This window comes from Pseudophryne corroboree, chromosome 11 (genome assembly GCF_028390025.1).
Source record: "Pseudophryne corroboree isolate aPseCor3 chromosome 11, aPseCor3.hap2, whole genome shotgun sequence".
In the NCBI taxonomy this organism is placed as follows: Eukaryota; Metazoa; Chordata; class Amphibia; order Anura; family Myobatrachidae; genus Pseudophryne; species Pseudophryne corroboree.
In genome coordinates, this window is record NC_086454.1 from 336,966,133 (window position 1) to 336,987,314 (window position 21,182).

The 21,182-nt window shown below is 52.0% G+C and overlaps 2 protein-coding genes across 5 annotated transcripts in view; one reads left to right on the forward strand and one right to left on the reverse strand.

The window, feature by feature from the left end:
* The window catches only part of ZNF319 (zinc finger protein 319), a 56,605-nt gene extending 55,619 nt beyond the window's left edge, over nt 1-986 (reverse strand). Inside the window, exon 1 of the mRNA XM_063945825.1 lies at nt 180-986. The gene's annotated coding sequence lies outside the window, so the exon portion shown is untranslated. The remainder of the gene's footprint in view (nt 1-179) is intronic.
* USB1 (U6 snRNA biogenesis phosphodiesterase 1) overlaps nt 318-21,182 on the forward strand; it is a 45,380-nt gene continuing 24,515 nt past the window's right edge. The window contains exons 1-4 of one of the 4 annotated variants that reach the window (XM_063945827.1): nt 318-385; nt 11,543-11,685; nt 12,048-12,202; nt 18,275-18,458. In XM_063945827.1, coding sequence (XP_063801897.1) covers nt 365-385; nt 11,543-11,685; nt 12,048-12,202; nt 18,275-18,458 — 503 coding nt within the window. In that variant the 5' untranslated portion in view covers nt 318-364. Of the gene's footprint in view, nt 386-2,561; nt 2,580-11,542; nt 11,708-12,047; nt 12,203-18,274; nt 18,459-21,182 lie in introns of those variants that run through there. The other 3 variants (XM_063945829.1, XM_063945828.1, XM_063945830.1) reach the window with 3 other exon arrangements.

Consider the following 21,182-nt stretch of genomic DNA (forward strand, 5'->3'; position numbering starts at 1 on the left):
GGTATAATGAGCAGTATATGGTGTATATATGAGGTATAATGAGCAGTATATGGTGTATATATGACTGTGGGGACAGTGTGACACGGTGACAAACCGGAGAGAGGACACAATCAGGCTAGGCCGCAAGCCGGGGACTTTCCTGAGCACGGAGCCGCCTCCCGTCCCCCGCCGCCCGTTACCTGTGGAGTAGTCTGGGCCGCTGGGGCCTGCAGGAACGAGGGAGGAGACCGGCAAATCCAGGCAGCAGCGGCTCCGGGAACAGTGACTGTGTGACGGGGGAGGAGCGAGGAGAGCTGCCCCCTACCGGATACCGGCGGGAGAACCGGGGAGGAGAGGCCCGCACACCGGCCGCAGCAGCAGCGATATGGGGCCGGAGGAGAGGATGGTGAGGGGAGACCGGAGGTGGTGACAGCCAGGGAAGAGGATGGACAGAGGGGACAGACACAGGGGACAGAGGATGGACAGAGACAGAGGATGGAGAGAGGGGACAGAGGATGGGGAGAGGGGACAGAGACAGGGGACAGACCCAGGGGACAGAGGATGGAGAGAGGGGACAGAGGATGGACAGAGACAGGGGACAGAGGATGGGGTGAGGACAGAGGATGGGGAGAGGGGACAGAGAGAGGGGACAGACACAGAGGACAGAGGATGGACAGAGGGGACAGAGGATGGGGAGAGGGGATAGAGACGGGACAGAGGATGGAGAGCAGGGACAGAGAGAGGGTACAGAGGACGGAGAGAGGGGACAGAGGATGGGGAGAGGGGACAGAGAGAGGGGACAGACACAGAGGACAGAGGATGGACAGAGGATGGGGAGAGGGGATAGAGACGGGACAGAGGATGGAGAGCAGGGACAGAGAGAGGGTACAGAGGACGGAGAGAGGGGACAGAGGATGGAGAGAGGGGATAGAGACAGGGGACAGAGGATGGAGAGCGGGGACACAGAGAGGGTACAGAGGATGAAGAGAGGGGACAGAGGATGGAGAGAGGGGATAGAGACAGGGGACAGAGGATGGAGAGCGGGGACAGAGAGAGGGTACAGAGGATGGAGAGAGGGGACAAAGGATGGAGAGAGGGGACAAAGGATGGAGAGAGGGGACAGAGGATGGAGAGCAGGGACAAAGGATGGAGAGAGGGGACAAAGGATGGAGAGGGGGACAGAGGATGGAGAGAGGGGGCAGAGACAGGAGAGAGGGGGCAGAGACAGGATGGGGAGAGGGGGTAGAGACAGGGGACAGCGGATGGAGATAAAGGACAGAGAGAGGGTACAGAGGATAGAGAGAGAGGACAGAGACAGGGGATAGACGATGGGAACAGAGACAGAGGATGGAGAGAGGGGACAGAGGATGGAGAGAGAGGACAGAGACAGGGGATAGACGATGGGAACAGAGACAGAGGATGGAGAGAGGGGACAGAGGATGGAGAAAAGGTATAGAGGATGGAGAAAGGGGACCAAGTGGTGGCATATAGGATGGAGAGAGAATGGAGAGTGTACAGAGGATAGAGAGAGGGGACAGAGACAGGGGACAGAGGATGGGTAGAGACAGAGGATGGAGAGAGGGGACAGAGGATGGGGAGAGGGGCGAGAGACAGGGGAAAGAGGATGGAGAGAGGGGACAGAGGATGGAGAGAGGGGACAGAGGATGGGGAGAGGGGCCAGAGACAGGGGATAGAGGATGGAGACAGAGACAGGGAAGCAGTGACTGTGTGACGGGGGAGGAGCGAGGAGAGCAGCCCCCTACCGGAATCCAGCGGGAGAACTGGGGAGAAGAGGACCGCACACCGGCAGCAGCAATAGGGGGCCGGGGGAGAGGATGGTGAGGGGAGACTGGGGGTGGTGACAGCCAGGGGACGGGGAGAGGGGACAGAGGATGGAGAGAGGGGGCAGAGACGGGACAGAGGATGGAGAGAGGGGACAGAGGATGGAGAGAGGTGATAGAGGAAGGAGAGAAAGGACAGAGACAGGGGATAGAGGATGGGAACAGAGACACAGGATGGAGAGAGGGGACAGAGAGCGGGGACAGAGGATGGAGAGCGGGGGCAGAGACAGGGGACAGAGGATGGAGAGAAGGTATAGAGGATTGAGAGAGGGGACAGAGGATGGAGAAAGGGGACCGAGTGGTGGCATAAAGGATGGAGAGAGAATGGAGACAGTGTACAGAGGATAGAGAGAGGGGACAGAGACAGGGAACAGAGGATGGGGAGAGGGCACAGAGACAGGGGATAGAGGATGGAGATAGGGGACAGAAACAGGGGACAGAGGATGGAGAGAGGTGATAGAGGATGGGGAGAAGGGCCAGAGACAGGGGACAGTAGATGGGGAGAGGGGGCAGAGACAGGGGATAGAGGATGGAGTTGTGATAGAGGATGGGGAGAGGGGGCAGAGACAGGGGACAGTGGATGGGGAGAGGGGGCAGAGACAGGGGACATAATGGAGAGAGGGGACAGATACAGGGAAACAGTGACTGTGTGACGGGGGAGGAGCGAGGAGAGCTGCCCCCTACCGGATACCAGCGGGAGAACTGGGGAGAAGAGGACCGCACACCGGCAGCAGCAATAGGGGGCCGGGGGAGAGGATGGTGAGGGGAGACCGGGGGTGGTGACAGCCAGGGAACGGGGAGAGGGGACAGAGGATGGAGAGAGGGGGCAGAGACGGGACAGAGGATGGAGAGGGGACAGAGGATGGAGAGAGGGGACAGACAGGGGATAGAGGATGGAGAGAGGGGACAGATGGGACAGAGGATGGAGAGAGGGGGCAGAGAGAGGGGACAGGATGGAGAGAGGGGACAGAGGATGGAGAGAGGGGACAGATGGGACAGAGGATGGAGAGAGGGGGCAGAGAGAGGGGACAGGATGGAGAGAGGGGACAGATGATGGAGAGAGGGGACAGAGGATGGAGAGAGGGGACAGAGGATGGAGAAAGGGGACATAGACGGGACAGGAATGGAAAGAGGGGACAGGATGGAGAGAGAGGACATTGAATGGAAAGAGGGGACAGGATGGAGAGAGAGGACATGGAATGGAAAGAGGGGACAGGATGGAGAAACAGGACAGGATGGAGAGAGAGGACATGGAATGGAAAGAGGGGACAGGATGGAGAGAGAGGACATGGAATGGAAAGTAGGGACAAAGGATGGAGAGAGAGGACAGAGGATGGAGAGAAGGTACAGAGGATGGAGAGAGGGGACAGAGGATGGAGAAAGGGGACCGAGTGGTGACATATAGGATGGAGAGAGTGTACAGAGGATGGAGAGAGGGGACAGAGGATGGGGAGAGGGGGTAGAGACAGGGGACAGAGGATGGAGAGAGGGGACAGAGACAGGCGATAGAGGATGGAGACGTGATAGAGGAGAGGGGGCAGAGATAGGGGACAGTGGATGGGGAGAGGGGGCAGAGACAGGGGACATAATGGAGAGAGGGGTCAGAGACAGGGGATCAAGGATGGGGACAGAGGATGGAGAGGGGACAGAGAGAGTTGGGGAGAGAGGACAAAGGAATGAGAAAAGGGACAGAGACAGAATGAGGAGAGGGGACAGAGGATAGGGAGAGAAGATGGAGAAAAGGGACAGAAAGTGGACATGGAATGGAAAGAGGGGACAGGATGGAGAGAGAGGACATCGAATGGAAAAAAGGGACAAAGGATGGAGAAAGGGACCAAGTGGTGGCATATAGGATGGAAAGAAAATGGAGTGCACAGAGGATGGAGAGAGAGGGGACAGAGGATAGAGAGAGATGACATGGAAAAGAAAGAGGGGACAGAGGATGGAGAGAGAGAATGTAAAGAGGGGACAGAATGGAGAGAGAGGACAGAGGATGGAGAGAGAGGACAGAGGATGGAGAAAGGGGACAGAGTGGTAGCATATAGGATGGACAGAGAATGGAAAGAGGAGACAGAGGATGGAGAGAGGGGACAGAGGATGGAGAGAGATGACATGGAAAGGAAAGAGGGGATAGAGGATGGAGTGAGAGGACATAAAGAGGGGACAGACGATGGAGAGAGGGGACAGAGGATGGAGAGAGATGACATGGAAAGGAACGAGAGGATAGAGGATGAAGAGAGAGCACATAAAGAGGGGACAGACGATGGAGAGAGGGGGCAGAGGATGGGAAAGATAAAGGGGACAGAGGATGGAGAGATAGGGACAGAGGATGGAGAGAGAGGACGTAAAAAACGGACAGAGGATTTCAGAAAGGGGACAGAGGATGGTGAGAGAGGACAGAGGATTGATAGAAGGGACGGAGGGAGGGACAGAGGATGAAGAGAGTGTACAGAGGATGGAGAGGGCACAGAGGATTGGGAGAAGGGACAGAGGATGGAGAGAGGGGAAAGAGGATGGTGAGAGAGGACAGAGGATTGGGAAAGGGGACGGAGTGGTGGCATATAGGATGGAGAGAGTGTACAGAGGAAGGTGAGGGGATAGAAAATGGAGAAAGAAGTCAGGATGGTGAGAGTGGACAAGAGGATGGAGAGAAGGGACAGAGGATAGAGAGAAGGGACAAAGGAGGATGGTGAGAGAGGACAGAAGATGGGGAAAGCAGACGGAGTGGTGGAATATAGGATGGAGGGAGAATGCAGAGAATGTACAGAGGATGGTAAGAGGGGATAATAGATTGAGAAAGAAGTCAGGATGGAAAGAGGAGACAGAGGATAGAGAGAGGAGACAGGATAGAGAGAGGAGACAAGAGGACCTTGCTCCTACCTCTTGTACCATCATTTCTCTCTTATGGTGCCCATACACTTGTGCATCGACAGCATCTGTGAGAGAAATCGAAAGATTGTATGCACAATTAAGGTACCATGCGAAGCGATGCGCGGGCACGCCGCTCGAATATCGCGTCTCATGATAGTATGTGCTGCCCTTAATATTTATTGCATCGCAGTGCGATCGCATGTGTTTTTTAAAAACACATGCAATATATGGCACTGCGACATGCGATGAGCACCCGTCGGGAGCGGCCAGACGCCGATCCCACTCGGCAGCGACGTGCCCATCACTCGATTACCATGTGATCTATCGCATGGTAATCACTTTGGCAGTTCAGGTGCAATTTCATCGCACCTGAACTGCCGGTGCGATGCCCCGCGATGTTGCGTCGCGGGGCATCGCACAAGTGTATGGGCGCCATTAGTCCTATCTTGGTGTGCTCATAATAAGGTCTGAGCTAGATAACTGAGGGGGTCATTCAGAGTTGATCGTAGTTGTGCTAAGTTTAACACAGCTACGATCCTTAACTCAGACATGCGGGGGGACGCCCAGCACAGGGCTAGTCCGCCCCGTATGTCAGTGCCGGCCCCCCCGCACAAATACAAAAGCATCGCACAGCGGCCATGCCTTTGTATTTGAGGAGTAACTCCCGGCCAGCGCAGCTCCTGCAGCTGGCCGGGAGTTACTCGTCGCTCCCGAACGGTCCGGCCACGCCTGTGTTGGCCGGACCGCTCCCCCTAAACGGCGGCTAAATGCCGCCGTTCAGCCCCCTCCCGCCTAGCGACCGCCTCTGTCTCAGGGGCGATCGCTAGGCAACGATGACTGCCATGCGCCGGCGCACTGCGGCGCTGGCGCAGTTCCGACCCGATCGCACGGCTGCGAAGAAGTGCAGCGTGCGATCGGGTCGGAATGACCCCCTGAGTTTGGTGATGATTGGGAATTATGTTTCTGGGATACTGGTGGTGGTACAGGTGTAACAGAGGTGATGGCAAATGTAAGGGGGTTTATTTGAAGTGGGGGCAAGAGTATGAGGGCTAAATAATGTTGCAGAACAGAGCTGGGGTGTTCCGTTGATAAGAAGTTGTCTGGAATACTGGAGGTAAAATGTCTATGGGTCTTGATAATAGGTTCTACACATCAGAGGAAGATAGTAGAGGGGTGTATTATTTGAGATGATGGTAGATTGGGGATAGACAACAGGAGTAGGGATGGCCATCGGTGGGTTATCCATCGAAGGGTACCATCGGTGGATAACCTTGATGGTGGGAAACCATCTGTAATGGAACCATCAATGGTTTTGCCCATCGATGGTCACCATTACTTTAGTATTAAGCTAGCCGCGGACCAATCAGGACCCGGGGCGTCGCTTCGCGGGTGTCGGGGGCGGAGCTATGCTCCATGTCCCTGACACCATGGAGAAAAAATAAAAAAAATATTAGATAGCTCTTTATCACCAATCGTGGGAAACCATCTGGTTCTCCCCCATCGATGGTAAAAGTACTTACCATCGATCATTTTGAATCATCGATGGCCGATGGCCATCTCTAATCAGGAGACCGGAATTTAATGATTGTTGGGCTTCTGATATAGGGGGTCATTCTGACCCGTTCGCACGCAGCGGTTCTTCGCTGCGGTGCGAACGGGTCAGAAATGCGCATGCACGGCAGGCACATTGCGCACGCGCGTCGTTGCCTGGCGACGATCGTCACCGGGCAACGCCGCCAGTGACAAATGTGATCGCAGCGGCGATCGCAAGAAGATGGACAGGCGGGAGGCGTTCCGGGGCGGATACTCACTGTTTCCAGCCGTTTTCGGAGAGTGGTAAGAAGAACGCAGGCGTGTCCAGGCAAATGGAGGGCGGATGTCTGACGTCAGGACCGGGACCTTCATCGATGGATCCGTCGCACTGGGTAAGTAGCTGCAGGGCTACTCTTGTTTTGAGTGAAACTTTTTTTAGCATTGCAGAGCTGCACAAGCGTTCGCAGCCCTGCTATGCTATAATACACTCCCCCCATTGGCGGCGTCTAGTTGATCGCACGAGCAGCAAAAAGTTGCTACGTGCAGTCAACTCGGAATGACCCCCATAGGGCCTAATTCAGACCTGATCGCTAGCAGGCGATTTTTGCTGTCCTGCGATCAGATAGTAGCCGCCTACAGGGGGAGGGTATTTTTGCTTTGCAAGTGTGCGCTCGCATGTGCAGCCAAGCGGTACAAACAGATCTTGTGCAGTGTCTGCACAGCACAGGACTTACTCAGCCGCTGCGATCACTTCAGCCTGCCCGGGACAGGAATTGTCGTCAGACACCTGCCCTGCAAACGCTTAGGCACACCTGCGTTTTTCCAACCACTCCCTGAAAACGGTCAGTTGCCACCCACAAACGCCCTCTTCTTGTCATGCTCCTTGCGAACGCCCGTGCAAATGGATTCTTTGCACAAACCCATCGCTGAGCGGTGATCTGCTCTGTACCCGTGCGATGCGCCTGCGCATTGCGGTGCATACGCATGCGCAGTTCTGACCTGATCGCCCGCTGTACGAAAACTCAGCCTAGCGATCATGTCTGAATTAGGCCCATCAAATCAAGTCATGTGATGGCTACTAGCCATAGCATCACAACCATTCCATTGTATAACCATTGATGCACATGCAGAAGTTGTCAGAGCTTCAGGCATATTAGCTGAGCTTCGGACACCACTTTCGGGGGTCCAGAGTTGCAGATGAAGCTGCCAACAGTCGCAAACCCATAATTCAAGGAAAAAAGTATTTCCAATCATAAACTTCGAAGGTTGCTAGATGGGAGATGATTATCTGGGGGCGCAGGTGACGGGAGATGAATATCTGGGGGAGCAGGTGAAGGGAGATGAATATCTGGGGGGAGCGGGTGACGGGAGATGAATATCTGGGGCCGCGGGTAATGGGAGATGAATATCTGGGGGAGCGGGTGATGGGAGATGAATATCTGGGGGAGCGGGTGATGGGAGATGAATATCTGGGGGAGCGGGTGACTGGAGATGAATATCTTGGGGAGCGGTTGACAGGAGATGAATATCTGGGGACGCGGGTGACGGGAGATGATTATATGGTGGCGCGGGTGACGGGAGATGAATATCTGGGGGCGCGGGTGACGGGAGATGATTATATGGTGGCGCGGGTGACGGGAGATGAATATCTGGGGGAGCGGGTGATGGGAGATGAATATCTGGGGGAGTCGGTGACGGGAGACGATAATATGGCGGCGCGGGTGACGGGAGATGAATATTTGGGGAGCAGGTGACGGGAGATGAATATCTGGGGCACAGGTGACGGAAGATGGATATCTGGGGGAGCAGGTGACGGGAGATGATTATCTGGGGGAGCAGGTGACGGGAGATGAATATCTGGGGGAGCGGGTGGCGGGAGATGAATATCTGGGGCCGCGGGTAACGGGAGATGAATATCTGGGGGAGCGGGTAACGGGAGATGAATATCTGGGGGAGCGGGTGACGGGAGATGAATATCTGGGGGAGCAGGTGACGGGAGATGAATATCTGGGGGTGTGGGTGACGGGAGATGAATATCTGGGGGAGCGGGTGACGGGAGATGAATATCTGGGGCCGCGGGTAATGGGAGATAAATATCTGGGGGAGCGGGTAATGGGAGATGAATATCTGGGGGAGCGGGTGATGGGAGATGAATATCTGGGGGAGCGGGTGACTGGAGATGAATATCTTGGGGAGCGGTTGACAGGAGATGAATATCTGGGGACGCGGGTGACGGGAGATGATTATATGGTGGCGCGGGTGACGGGAGATGAATATCTGGGGGAGCGGGTGATGGGAGATGAATATCTGGGGGAGTCGGTGAGACGATAATATGGCGGTGCAGGTGACGGGAGATGAATATTTGGGGAGCAGGTGACGAGAGATGAATATTTGGGGAGCAGGTGACGGGAGATGAATATCTGGGGCACAGGTGACGGAAGATGGATATCTGGGGGAGCAGGTGACGGGAGATGATTATCTGGGGGAGCGGGGGGAGCAGGTGACGAGAGATGAATATCTGGGGGAGCGGGTGGCGGGAGATGAATATCTGGGGCCGCAGGTGGCGGGAGATGAATATCTAGGGCCGCGGGTAACGGGAGATGAATATCTGGGGGAGCGGGTGACGGGAGATGAATATCTGGGGGAGCAGGTGACGGGAGATGAATATCTGGGGGCGCGGGTGACGGGAGATGATTATATGGCGGCGTGGGTGACGGGAGATGATAATATGGTGGCGCGGGTGACGGGAGATGAATATTTGGGGAGCAGGTGACGGGAGATGAATATCTGGGGCGCAGGTGACAGAAGATGAATATCTGGGGAGCAGGTGACGGGAGATGAATATCTGGGGTAGCAGGTGACAGGAGATGATTATCTGGGGAAGCAGGTGACGGGAGATGAATATCTGGGGGAGCGGGGGGAGCAGGTGACGGGAGATGAATATCTGGGGGAGCGGGGGAAGCAGGTGACGGGAGATGATTATCTGGGGGAGCAGGTGACGGGAGATGAATATCTGGGGGAGCAGGTGACGGGAGATGATTATCTGGGGCCGTGGGTGGCGGGAGATGAATATCTAGGGCCGTGGGTTAAGGGAGATGAATATCTGGGGGAGCAGGTGACGGGAGATGAAAATCTGGGGGAGCGGGTGACGGGAGATGAATATCTGGGGCCGCGGGTGGCGGGAGATGAATATCTAGGGCCGCGGGTAACGGGAGATGAATATCTGGGGGAGCGGGTGACCGGAAATGAATATCTGGGGGAGCGGGTGACGGGAGATGAATATCTGGGGGCGCGGGTGACGGGAGATGAATATCTGGGGGCGCGGGTGACGGGAGATGATTATATGGCGGCGCGGGTGACGGGAGATGATAATATGGCGGCGCGGGTGACGGGAGATGAATATTTGGGGAGCAGGTGACGGGAGATGAATATCTGGGGCGCAGGTGATGGAAGATGAATATCTGGGGAGCAGGTGACGGGAGATGAATATCTGGGGGAGCAGGTGACAGGAGATGATTATCTGGGGGAGCAGGTGACGGGAGATGAATATCTGGGGGAGCGGGGGAAGCAGGTGACGGGAGATGATTATCTGGGGGAGCAGGAGATGAATATCTGGGGGAGCAGGTGACGGGAGATGAATATCTGGGGCCGTGGGTTACGGGAGATGAATATCTGGGGGAGCGGGTGATGGGAGATGAAGATCTGGGGGTGCGGGTGACGGGAGATGAATAACTGGGGGCGCAGGTGACAGGAGATAAATATCTGGGGGCGCGGGTGACGGGAGATGAATATCTGGGACGGGGGTGACGGAAGATGAATCTCTGGAGAGCGGGTGATGGGAGATCAATATCTGGGGGAGTGGGTGATGGGAGATGAATATCTGGGGCGCGGGTGACGGGAGATGATTATATGGCGGCGCAGGTGACGGGAGATGATTATATGGCGGCGCAGGTGACGGGAGATGATTATATGGCGGCGCAGATGACGGGAGATGATTATATGGCGGCACAGGTGATGGGAGATTAATATCTGGGGGAGCAGGTGACGGGTGATGAATATCTGGGGGAGTAGGTAATGGGAGATTAATATCTGGGGAGCGGGTGACGGGATATGAATATCTGGGGGAGCAGGTGACGGGAGATGAATATCTGGGGCACAGATAATGGGAGATGAATATCTGGGGCGCAGGTGATGGGAGATGATTATATGGCGGCGCAGGTGACGGGAGATGAATATCTGGGGGAGCAGGTGACGGGAGATGATTATATGGCGGCGCAGGCGACAGGAAATTAATATCTGGGGGCGCAGGTGACGGGAGATGAATATCTGGGGGAGTAGGTGACGGGAGATGAATATCTGGGGCGCGGGTGACGGGAGATGATTATATGGCGGCGCAGGTGACGGGAGATGATTATATGGCGGCGCAGGTGACGGGAGATGATTATATGGCGGCGCAGGTGACGGGAGATGATTATATGGCGGCGCAGGTGACGGGAGATGATTATATGGCGGCACAGGTGATGGGAGATTAATATCTGGGGGAGCAGGTGACAGGAGATGAATATCTGGGGGAGTAGGTAATGGGAGATTAATATCTGGGGAGCGGGTGACGGGATATGAATATCTGGGGGAGCAGGTGACGGGAGATGAATATCTGGGGCACAGATAATGGGAGATGAATATCTGGGGCGCAGGTGATGGGAGATGATTATATGGCGGCGCAGGTGACGGGAGATGATTATATGGCGGCGCAGGTGACGGGAGATGAATATCTGGGGGAGCAGGTGACGGGAGATGAATATCTGGGGGAGTAGGTGACAGGAGGTGAATATCTGGGGCACGGGTGACGGGAGGTGATTATATGGCGGCGCAGGTGACGGGAGATGAATATCTGGGGGGGAGCACAGGTGAGAGGGGGTGCAATTATCTAGGAGGGGGGTAGGTGGTGGGCTGTTATCTGGGGGGGGGGGTAGGTGATTGGGGTAATCATCTGGGAGGTGGGCCCAGGTGATGGGGGGCAGTTATCTGGGATGTGACGGTTGGGCAGGTATTTGGGAGGGCGAGATGATGGGTGGCAGTTAGCTGGGAGGAAGAGGTTTTGGGAGGCAGTTAGTTGGGAGGGTGGCACATGTGATGGGGCCCATGGGGGGCAGTTAAGTGGGAGGGGGCACATGTGTTGAGGGCAGTTATCCGGGAAGGGGGCCTAGGTGATGGGGGCAGGTATGTGGGAGACGGAGGTGATAGGGGTAATTAGAGGTGACGGGCAGGCTGTGGGGGTGATGGAGTGACGCAGTAACACGGAACCCTCTACCCTGCAGTGGTTCCCGGCGGACAGTATTGAGGGGACACCGGCCGAGTTTCCGGTAACTGATGCCGGCAGACACGCTGGCTCTGGTCGGGTACAGCAGCTCCGAGGACGAGGGGGAGGAACGTGCGGAGCCCCCTGGCGGGTGTGTGTGATGTGTGTACCCCGTGTGTATCATGTGAGTGCTGTGTGTACATCTGTGTGTCATGTATGTACCCTGTGTGTACATCTATGTGTGTCATGTATGTATGGTGTATGTACCCTGTGTGTGTCTCTGTCACCAACCTGAGAATAGCAATTCTGTCTGGTAAATTCTATGTTCTGTTTGTCTTACGTGTGTGTGTGTGTGTGTGTGTGTGTGTGTGTGTGTGTGTGTGTGTCTCATTCTCTGTCCGGCCCCCTGTGTGTGTATTGTCTCCTGCAGGTGTGATGCAGTGCAGTAATGTAACACTCTCTGTGCACTTCTCCTGTCCGTGTCGCTGTGATAAATATGGCTGACCCTCGTCTGTTCCCTACAGGCGGACACAGCCCCTGCCAGTCCCACAGAGTGTATTACACCTGTTCCAAGACTCAGCCGATGCCCAGTACTGCGATGATGTCAGCAAACATGGAGGACGGCTGCGCAGCTTCCAGCATGAGCAGGGAAACTGGGCGACTTATGTCTATGTACCATGTGAGTATAACAGGATATTGTGTGTGTGTCATGCCGCAGAGAGCGCAACACAGCTGCTAATTATGTGTGTGTGTCATGCCGCAGAGAGCGCAACACAGCTGCTAATTATGTGTGTCATGCCACAGAGAGCGCAACACAGCTGTTAATTATGTGTGTGTGTCATGCCACAGTGAGCGCAACACAGCTGCTAATTATGTTTGTCATGCCACAGTGAGCGCAACACAGCTGCTAATTATGTGTGTCATGCCACAGAGAGTGCAACACAGCTGCTAATTATGTGTGTGTGTCATGCCACAGAGAGCGCAACACAGTTGCTAATTATGTGTGTGTGTTCATGCCACAGAGTGCAACACAGCTGCTAATTATGTGTGTGTTCATGCCACAGTGAGCGCAACACAGCTGCTAATTATACGTGTGTCATGCCACAGAGAGAGCAACACAGCTGCTAATTATGTGCGTGTCATGCCACAGTGAGCGCAACACAGCTGCTAATTATACGTGTGTCATGCCACAGAGAGTGCAACACAGCTGCTAATTATACGTGTGTCATGCCACAGAGAGTGCAAGACAGCTGCTAATTGTGTGTATCATGCCACATAGAGCGCAGCACAGCTGCTAATTATATGTGTGTGTATGTCATGCCACAGAGAGTGCAACACAGCTGCTAATTATGTGTATGTTTCATGCCACAGAGAGCGCAACACAGCTGCTAATTACAGTATGTGTGTGTCATACCACAAAGAGTGTGACACAGCTGCTAATTATATGTGTTTGTTTGTGTGTATGTCACGCCCACCACAGAGAGTGCAACACAGCTGCTAATTGTGTGTGTTTCATGCCACAGAGAGTGCAACACAGCTGCTAATTATCTGTGTGTCCTGCCAGAGTGCAACACAGCTGCTAATTACAGTATGTGTGTGTGTGTCATGCCACAGAGAGTGCAACACAGCTGCTAATTATGTGTGCTTCATGCCACAGAGAGTGCAACACAGCTGCTAATTATGTGTGTGTCCTGCCAGAGTGCAACACAGCTGCTAATTACAGTGTGTGTGTGTGTGTGTGTGTGTGTGTGTGTGTGTGTTCATGCCACAGAGAATGCAACACAGCTGCTAATTATGTGTGTGTGTCATGCCACAGAGAGAGCAACACAGCTTCTAGTTATATGTATATGTCATGCCATAGAGAGCGCAACACAGCTGCTAATTATACGTGTGTCATGCCACAGAGAATGCAACACAGCTGCTAATTATTTGTCATGCCACAGAGCGAGCAACACAGCTGCTAATTATTTGTGTGTCATGCCACAGAGAGAGCAACACTGCAGCTAATTATTTGTGTGTCATGCCACAGAGAGAGCAACACTGCAGCTAATTATTTGTGTGTCATGCCACAGAGAGAGCAACACTGCAGCTAATTATTTGTGTGTCATGCCACAGAGAGAGCAACACAGTTGCTAATTACAGTATGTGTGTGTGTGTGTGTGTGTGTGTCATGCCACAGAGAATGCAACACAGCTGCTAATTATGTGTGTGCGTCACGCCACAGAGAGTGCAACACAGCTGCTAATTATGTGTGTGTCCTGCCAGAGTGCAACACATCTGCTAATTACAGTATGTGTGTGAGTCATGCCACAGAGAATGCAACACAGCTGCTAATTATGTGTGTGTGTCATGCCACAGAGAGTGCAACACAGCTGCTAATTATGTGTGTGTCCTGCCAGAGTGCAACACAGCTGCTAATTACAGTATGTGTGTGTGTGTGTGTGTGTGTGTGTGTGTCATGCCACAGAGAATGCAACACAGCTGCTAATTATGTGTGTGTTTCATGCCACAGAGAGTGCAACACAGCTGCTAATTATGTGTGTGTCCTGCCAGAGTGCAACACAGCTGCTAATTACAGTATGTGTGTGTGTGTGTGTGTGTGTGTGTGTGTGTGTGTGTGTGTGTGTCATGTCACAGAGAATGCAACACAGCTGCTAATTATGTGTGTGTGTCATGCCACAGAGAGAGCAACACAGCTTCTAATTATATGTATATGTCATGCCACAGAGAGCGCAACACAGCTGCTAATTATACGTGTGTCATGCCACAGAGAATGCAACACAGCTGCTAATTATTTGTCATGCCACAGAGCGAGCAACACAGCTGCTAATTATTTGTGTCATGCCACAGAGAGAGCAACACTGCAGCTAATTATTTGTGTCATGCCACAGAGAGAGCAACACTGCAGCTAATTATGTGTGTGTGTCATGCCACAGAGAGAGCAACACAGCTGCTAATTATGTGTGTCATGCCACAGAGAGAGCAACACAGCTGCTAATTATGTGTGTGTGTCATGCCACAGAGAGCGCAACACAGCTGCTTATTATGTGTCATGCCACAGAGAGTGCAACACAGCTGCTAATTATGTATGTCATGCCACAGAGAGAGCAACACAGCTGCTAATTACAGTATGTGTGTGTCATACCACAGAGAATGCAACACAGCTTCTAATTATATGTATGTGTCATGCCACAGAGAGAGCAACACAGCTGCTAATTACAGTATGTGTGTGTCATACCACAGAGAATGCAACACAGCTTCTAATTATATGTATGTGTCATGCCACAGAGAATGCAACACAGCTGCTAATTACAGTATGCGTGTGTGTCATGCCACAGAGTGCAACACAGCTGCTAATTATGTGTTTGTGTCATGCCACAGAGAAAGCAACACAGCTGCTAATTGTGTGTGTCATGCCACAGGGAGAGCAACACAGCTGCTAATTATGTGTGTGTCATGCCACAGAGAGAGGAACACAGCTGCTAGTTATGTGTGTGTCATGCCACAGAGAGAGGAACACAGCTGCTAGTTAGGTGTTTGTGTCATGCCACAGAGAGTGCAACACAGCTGCTAATTATGTGTCATGCCACAGAGAGTGCAACACAGCTGCTAATTATGTGTGTGTGTGTGTGTGTGTGATGCCACAGAGTGCAACACGGCTGCTAATTATGTGTGTGTGTCATGCCACAGAGAGCAGCACAACTGCTAATTATGTGTGTCATTAACAGAATGCAACACGGCTGCTAATTATATGTGTGTATGTCATGCCACAGAGAGTGCAACACAGCTGCTAATTATATGTGTCACGCCACAGAGTGCAACACAGCTGCTAATTATATGTTGTGTGTATGTCCTGCCACAAAGAGTGCAACACAGCTGCTAATTGTGTGTGTCATGCCACAGAGAGAGCGACACAGCTGCTAATTGTGTCATGCCACAGAGGGAGCAACACAGCTGCTAATTATGTGTCATGCCACAGAGAGCGCAACACAGCTGCTAATTATGTTACACGTCTTGTGGTGTCATCCACTTTGCCTGTTATCACTGTCTCTTCGTTGAAGGACCCTACAGATAGACGTATAGAAAACTGTCTGAAATCTATTTATTCGCTTACAGGGGCTATACATAGACCCAGAGTGGCAGCTTCTTTCTTGGGTGCTAAGGCTTTTGAAGCATAGGTGCTGGCAATTGAAGAGGAACTGCCTTTAGATATGTCTGAGGAATGCAGGATGTATCTCATGCATGTTAAATCTGCGTGTTCTTACATTGGAGAAGCTTTATCTGAGGCTGGCGTTTTAGCAGCAAAGGTGTCTGCTAAATGTATGCTAGCACAACGTATTCTTTGGCTGCCGTATTGGAAGGTGGATTTGGATTCCAAGAAAACTTTGGAAATTTGTCCGATCACAGATGACTGTCTCTTTGGTGAAGAACTAAATAAATCTGTGACATCCTTGGCTGCGGCCAAAACAGCCTTTTTGCCCTCAACTAATCCTGCTCAGCGAGCCAAAAGTACCACTTTTTGATCCTTTTGTCCACAAGGAAAGGCTAAGGGACAGTAATTTCCTAGATAAACGAGTACTGCAAAGCCCTCTAAGCCCAAGGCCAAGCAACCCTGGGCAGCTCGTCAGCCTGCAACAAAACCTAACAAGACTGCAGCCTGCCGGGGCGGGCCTCCCCCTGGGGGACCTCTGGGTGGGAGGCCGACTTATGCACTTTGCGCAGGTTTGGACCACAACCACTTCAAGAAGTTGTCTCCCGCGGGTATGCCGTCTCATTCAAAGGACGCCCCCCCTCAACAGTATTTCAACACGAGCCTACCTTCATATCCGATCAAAGCTCAGATACTCCAAAACGTAGTCAATTCCCTTCTACACTCGGGAGTGATAGTACCGGTTCCTCAGAGGCTACTATTCGACACTCTTCCAAAACCGAACGGGTCACACAGGCCTATTCTCAACCTCAAATCCAAGTTTATGAAAGTTTCCAAGTTTCACATGGAAACCGCGCGATCCATAGTTCTACCCATAGATCCTGGGGACTTCATGGTTTCCTTGGATATATAGGATGCATAGCTGCAAATTCCTATTGCTATTTCTCAGCAGCAATTCCTGCGGTTTGCTATATGCAACCAACATCAGTTCCGGGCACTGCCATTTGGCCTATACACGGCACCAAGAATGTTTATCGCTGTCATGGCAGCACACCTTCGTCGCCAGGGTATTTCGGATTCTCCCATACCTGGACAATCTGCTGATCCTGGCGACCTCACACGATGTTCTTCTTAGTCATCTCCAACTGACAGTAGCCTTCCTGCGATGTCACGGACGGCTAATGAATTGGAACGTTCTCCCTTATCGCTTCACAATGGATATTGCATCTGGGAGCACTTCTGGATTCTCACAGTCAACGACTTTACCTATTCCTGGACAAGATTTTGAAACTGCAGAACAAAATACGTCGCTTCCTTCACCGTCCTCGAGACAGTGCATTCAGCAATGCAAATCTTCAGGCTAATGGTGTCAATTCGATATGGTTGAATTTGCTCAGTTTCATTCTTGTCCTCTGCAAAGACTGATTCTTTCCAGGTGGAATGGCCAACATCATTGCATCAGATGCCAAATGATAACTCTGACTCCGGAGGTTTGGCTGTCACTGACTTGGTGGCTCTAAGACCAGCAACTAAACATGGGATGCCCCATCTGCTCCTATTTCTGCCCATTCTACCCTGTCTGTAAGACCCTCATGGACAGCACGCCGTGGTGCGTCCGCCGAACAATTGTGCAAGGCATCTACGTGGTCTTCGGTCCACACATTTCTTAGGTTTTATGCCTTTGATACATTCGCTTCCCAGGATGCTTCCTTTGGACAACGGATTCTTTTATCGTCTCAGGCGCGTCCCCTCCCTTGAAATACTGCTTTAGGACATCCCCGATGTTCCCTGTGGAACCCCTGTGTACCCTGAAGAAGAAAATGAGAATTATGGTAGACTTACCTTTTTGTTTTAACTCTTTTTTTTTTCTTTGAAGTTCATAGGGTCCACAGGGCGCCCACCCTGACGCACCTGGCCTCTCTTGGTTTTTACGGTGTTGGCCTCTGGTTCCTTTCTTCTGTCTGCGAGAATGTGTTCTTATGTGCCTCACGTCTTTCTTCTCTCCTTTCCTCTTCCTGCCTGGAGGCGGGGTTATAGGGGAGAGTAGCCGAGCATTCTGGGATACGCTGAAAGCTTAACTGTTTGGTGCCCGGACTCTCATCCACCACCTACAACCCTGATGTTCCCTGTGGACCCTGGGAACTTCGAAGAAAGAGAGTTAACAAAGGTAAGTCTACCATAACTCTCGTTATTTTTAAACCAGAGAAATAATAACATAGGTAGAATGGGAGAATGTTAATAGCTAGGAAGCTCTAAGATTACATTCTCCCACTTTTACGTTTCTCTTTATTTACCTGGTTTTAAATAATGTGTTAATTAGATTAAGTTCTAATTGATTGAATAAAAGTTAAGTCCCAGTGCACTCTAAGTAACGGAACCACCTTTCTCACCCTGTAATGAATGGTGTGTGTGTGTATATATATATATATATATATATATATTGTATGAATGGCATTGGGTTGCACGCACAGAATCCTCGGTAACTGCTGCAATGTGTTATTTGTCACTGTATTTATGATCCTGGCACAATGTGTGTCACATTCAGTACTTATATTGGTTGGTGATACGTCTGCCTGCTTCTAACTGCACCCCGCCTTTCAGATCGCCCCGATGAGGAGTTCTGTGAGATGCTGGAAGATCTGGTGTCTTTGGCTCGAAAAAACGGCGTTGTGCTGTCCAAGATGAACGAGTTTCATATCAGCCAATCACAGACTGTTGTCTTGCGACACCACTGGATTGATCCTTTTGTGCAGTCGCTCAGAGAAAGGCTAAGATCCATGAATCGGTGAGTGCGGCAGTAATCATAGTTGTGTTCCGTGTGTTTGTTGCTCTGTGTATTTCTTGCAGTAATGTTACAGGGGGTGGTCTTCAGTATGCCGCCGGCCAGGATCCCAACCGCCGCCATGCCGACACATATTCTTCCTCTCTCCCTCTTGGGGTTCACGACCCCCCCTGGAGGGAGAATAAATAGCGTAGCGAGCCCGCAAGGGGCTTATTAGCGCTCGCCCAGCTGTCGGTATACCGGCGGTCGAGATCCCGGCGCCGTTATGCTGGCCCCTGGGATCCCGGCCGCCGGCCACTCATACTACACCCGTTACAGGGGTATTCCATCATCATTAGGCTTTCATTTCTTGTCCTGCTCACACCCTTTGCTGAATACCCGGAGGACCGTTTATGTTCCTTTATAAATAGTGCGCTGATTGACCGCCACACACAAGCGCACACAATACTTAGTATGATTACGATCCTTCAGTAATATGGAAGGTCTCTGTTGCTGTTCCTGGGTGTCCCTCAGTACCTCAGAACAGTGTAACAATGATAAATGAATTCCGCTTAACATGTATAAGATAAATGACACAGTCTGCTATACAGTAAGCAAAGCAAGGCCAAGGAGCGGATCCAGCCGTATTGGATATATATTCCACTGCTATTACGACTTCCTGGCACACGTTGCCCCAAATATGTCAATGAAAAAAAGCCTCCGTAGTGTAATACCGTAGATATTACTATTATTTCTCTATCGTCCTAAGTGGATGCTGGGGTTCCTGAAAGGACCATGGGGAATAGCGGCTCCGCAGGAGACAGGGCACAAAAAAGTAAAGCTTTACTAGGTCAGGTGGTGTGCACTGGCTCCTCCCCCTATGACCCTCCTCCAGACTCCAGTTAGATTTTGTGCCCGAACGAGAAGGGTGCAATCTAGGTGGCTCTCCTAAAGAGCTGCTTAGAGAAAGTTTAGTTTAGGTTTTTTTCTTTACAGTGAGTCCTGCTGGCAACAGGATCACTGCAACGTGGGACTTAGGGGGAAAGTAGTAAACTCACCTGCATGCAGAGTGGATTTGCTGCTTGGCTACTGGACACCATTAGCTCCAGAGGGATCGAACACAGGCCCAGCCGTGGAGTCCGGTCCCGGAGCCGCGCCGCCGACCCCCTTGCAGATGCTGAAGCGTGAAGAGGTCCGGAAACCGGCGGCTGAAGACTCCTCAGTCTTCATAAGGTAGCGCACAGCACTGCAGCTGTGCGCCATTTTCCTCTCAGCACACTTCACTGGGCAGTCACTGAGGGTGCAGAGCGCTGGGGGGGGGCGCTCTGAGAGGCAAATATAAACCTTATACAAGGCTAAAAATACCTCACATATAGCCCATAGGGGCTATATGGAGATATTTAACCCCTGCCTGACTGGAAAAATAGCGGGAGAAGAACCCGCCGAAAAAGGGGCGGGGCCTATCTCCTCAGCACACGGCGCCATTTTCTGTCACAGCTCCGCTGGTCAGAACGGCTCCCAGGTCTCTCCCCTGCACTGCACTACAGAAACAGGGTAAAACAGAGAGGGGGGGCACATTAATGGCTATATATATATATATATTTTAAAGCAGCTATAAGGGAGCACTTAATATAAGGATATCCCTTGTATATATAGCGCTTTGTGGTGTGTGCTGGCAGACTCTCCCTCTGTCTCCCCAAAAGGGCTAGTGGGTCCTGTCTTCATTAGAGCATTCCCTGTGAGTTTGCGGTGTGTGTCGGTACGTGGTGTCGACATGTATGAGGACGATATTGGTGTGGAGGCGGAGCAATTGCCAAATATGCAGATGTCACCCCCCAGGGGGTCGACACCAGAATGGATGCCTTTATTTGTGGAATTACGTGATGGTTTATCTTCCCTTAAACAGTCAGTTGAGGACATGAGGCGGCCGGACAATCAATTAATGCCTGTCCAGGCGCCTCAAACACCGTCAGGGGCTGTAAAACGCCCTTTGCCTCAGTCGGTCGACACAGACCCAGACACGGGCACTGATTCCAGTGACGACGGTAGAAATTCAAACGTATTTTCCAGTAGGGCCACACGTTATATGATTTTGGCAATGAAGGAGACGTTACATTTAGCTGATACTACAGATACCGTAAAACAGGGTATTATGTATGGTGTGAAAAAACTACAAACAGTTTTTCCTGAATCAGAAGAATTAAATGACGTGTGTGATGAAGCGTGGGTTGCTCCTGATAAAAAGTTGATAATTTCAAAAAAGTTATTGGCATTATACCCTTTCCCGCCAGAGGTTAGGGCGCGCTGGGAAACACCCCCTAAGGTGGACAAGGCGCTCACACGCTTATCCAAACAAGTGGCGTTACCCTCTCCTGAGACGGCCGCACTTAAGGATCCATCAGATAGAAAGATGGAAGTTATTCAAAAGAATATATACACACATGCAGGTGTTATACTACGACCAGCTATAGCAACTGCCTGGATGTGCAGTGCTGGAGTAGTTTGGTCAGAATCCCTGATTGAAAATATTGATACCCTAGATAGGGACAATGTTTTACTGTCGTTAGAACAAATAAAGGATGCATTTATCTATATGCGTGATGCACAGAGGGATATTTGCACACTGGCATCTCGGATGAGTGCTATGTCCATTTCAGCCAGAAGAGCCTTATGGACACGACAGTGGACAGGCGATGCGGATTCAAAACGTCACATGGAGGTTTTGCCGTATAAAGGGGAGGAGTTATT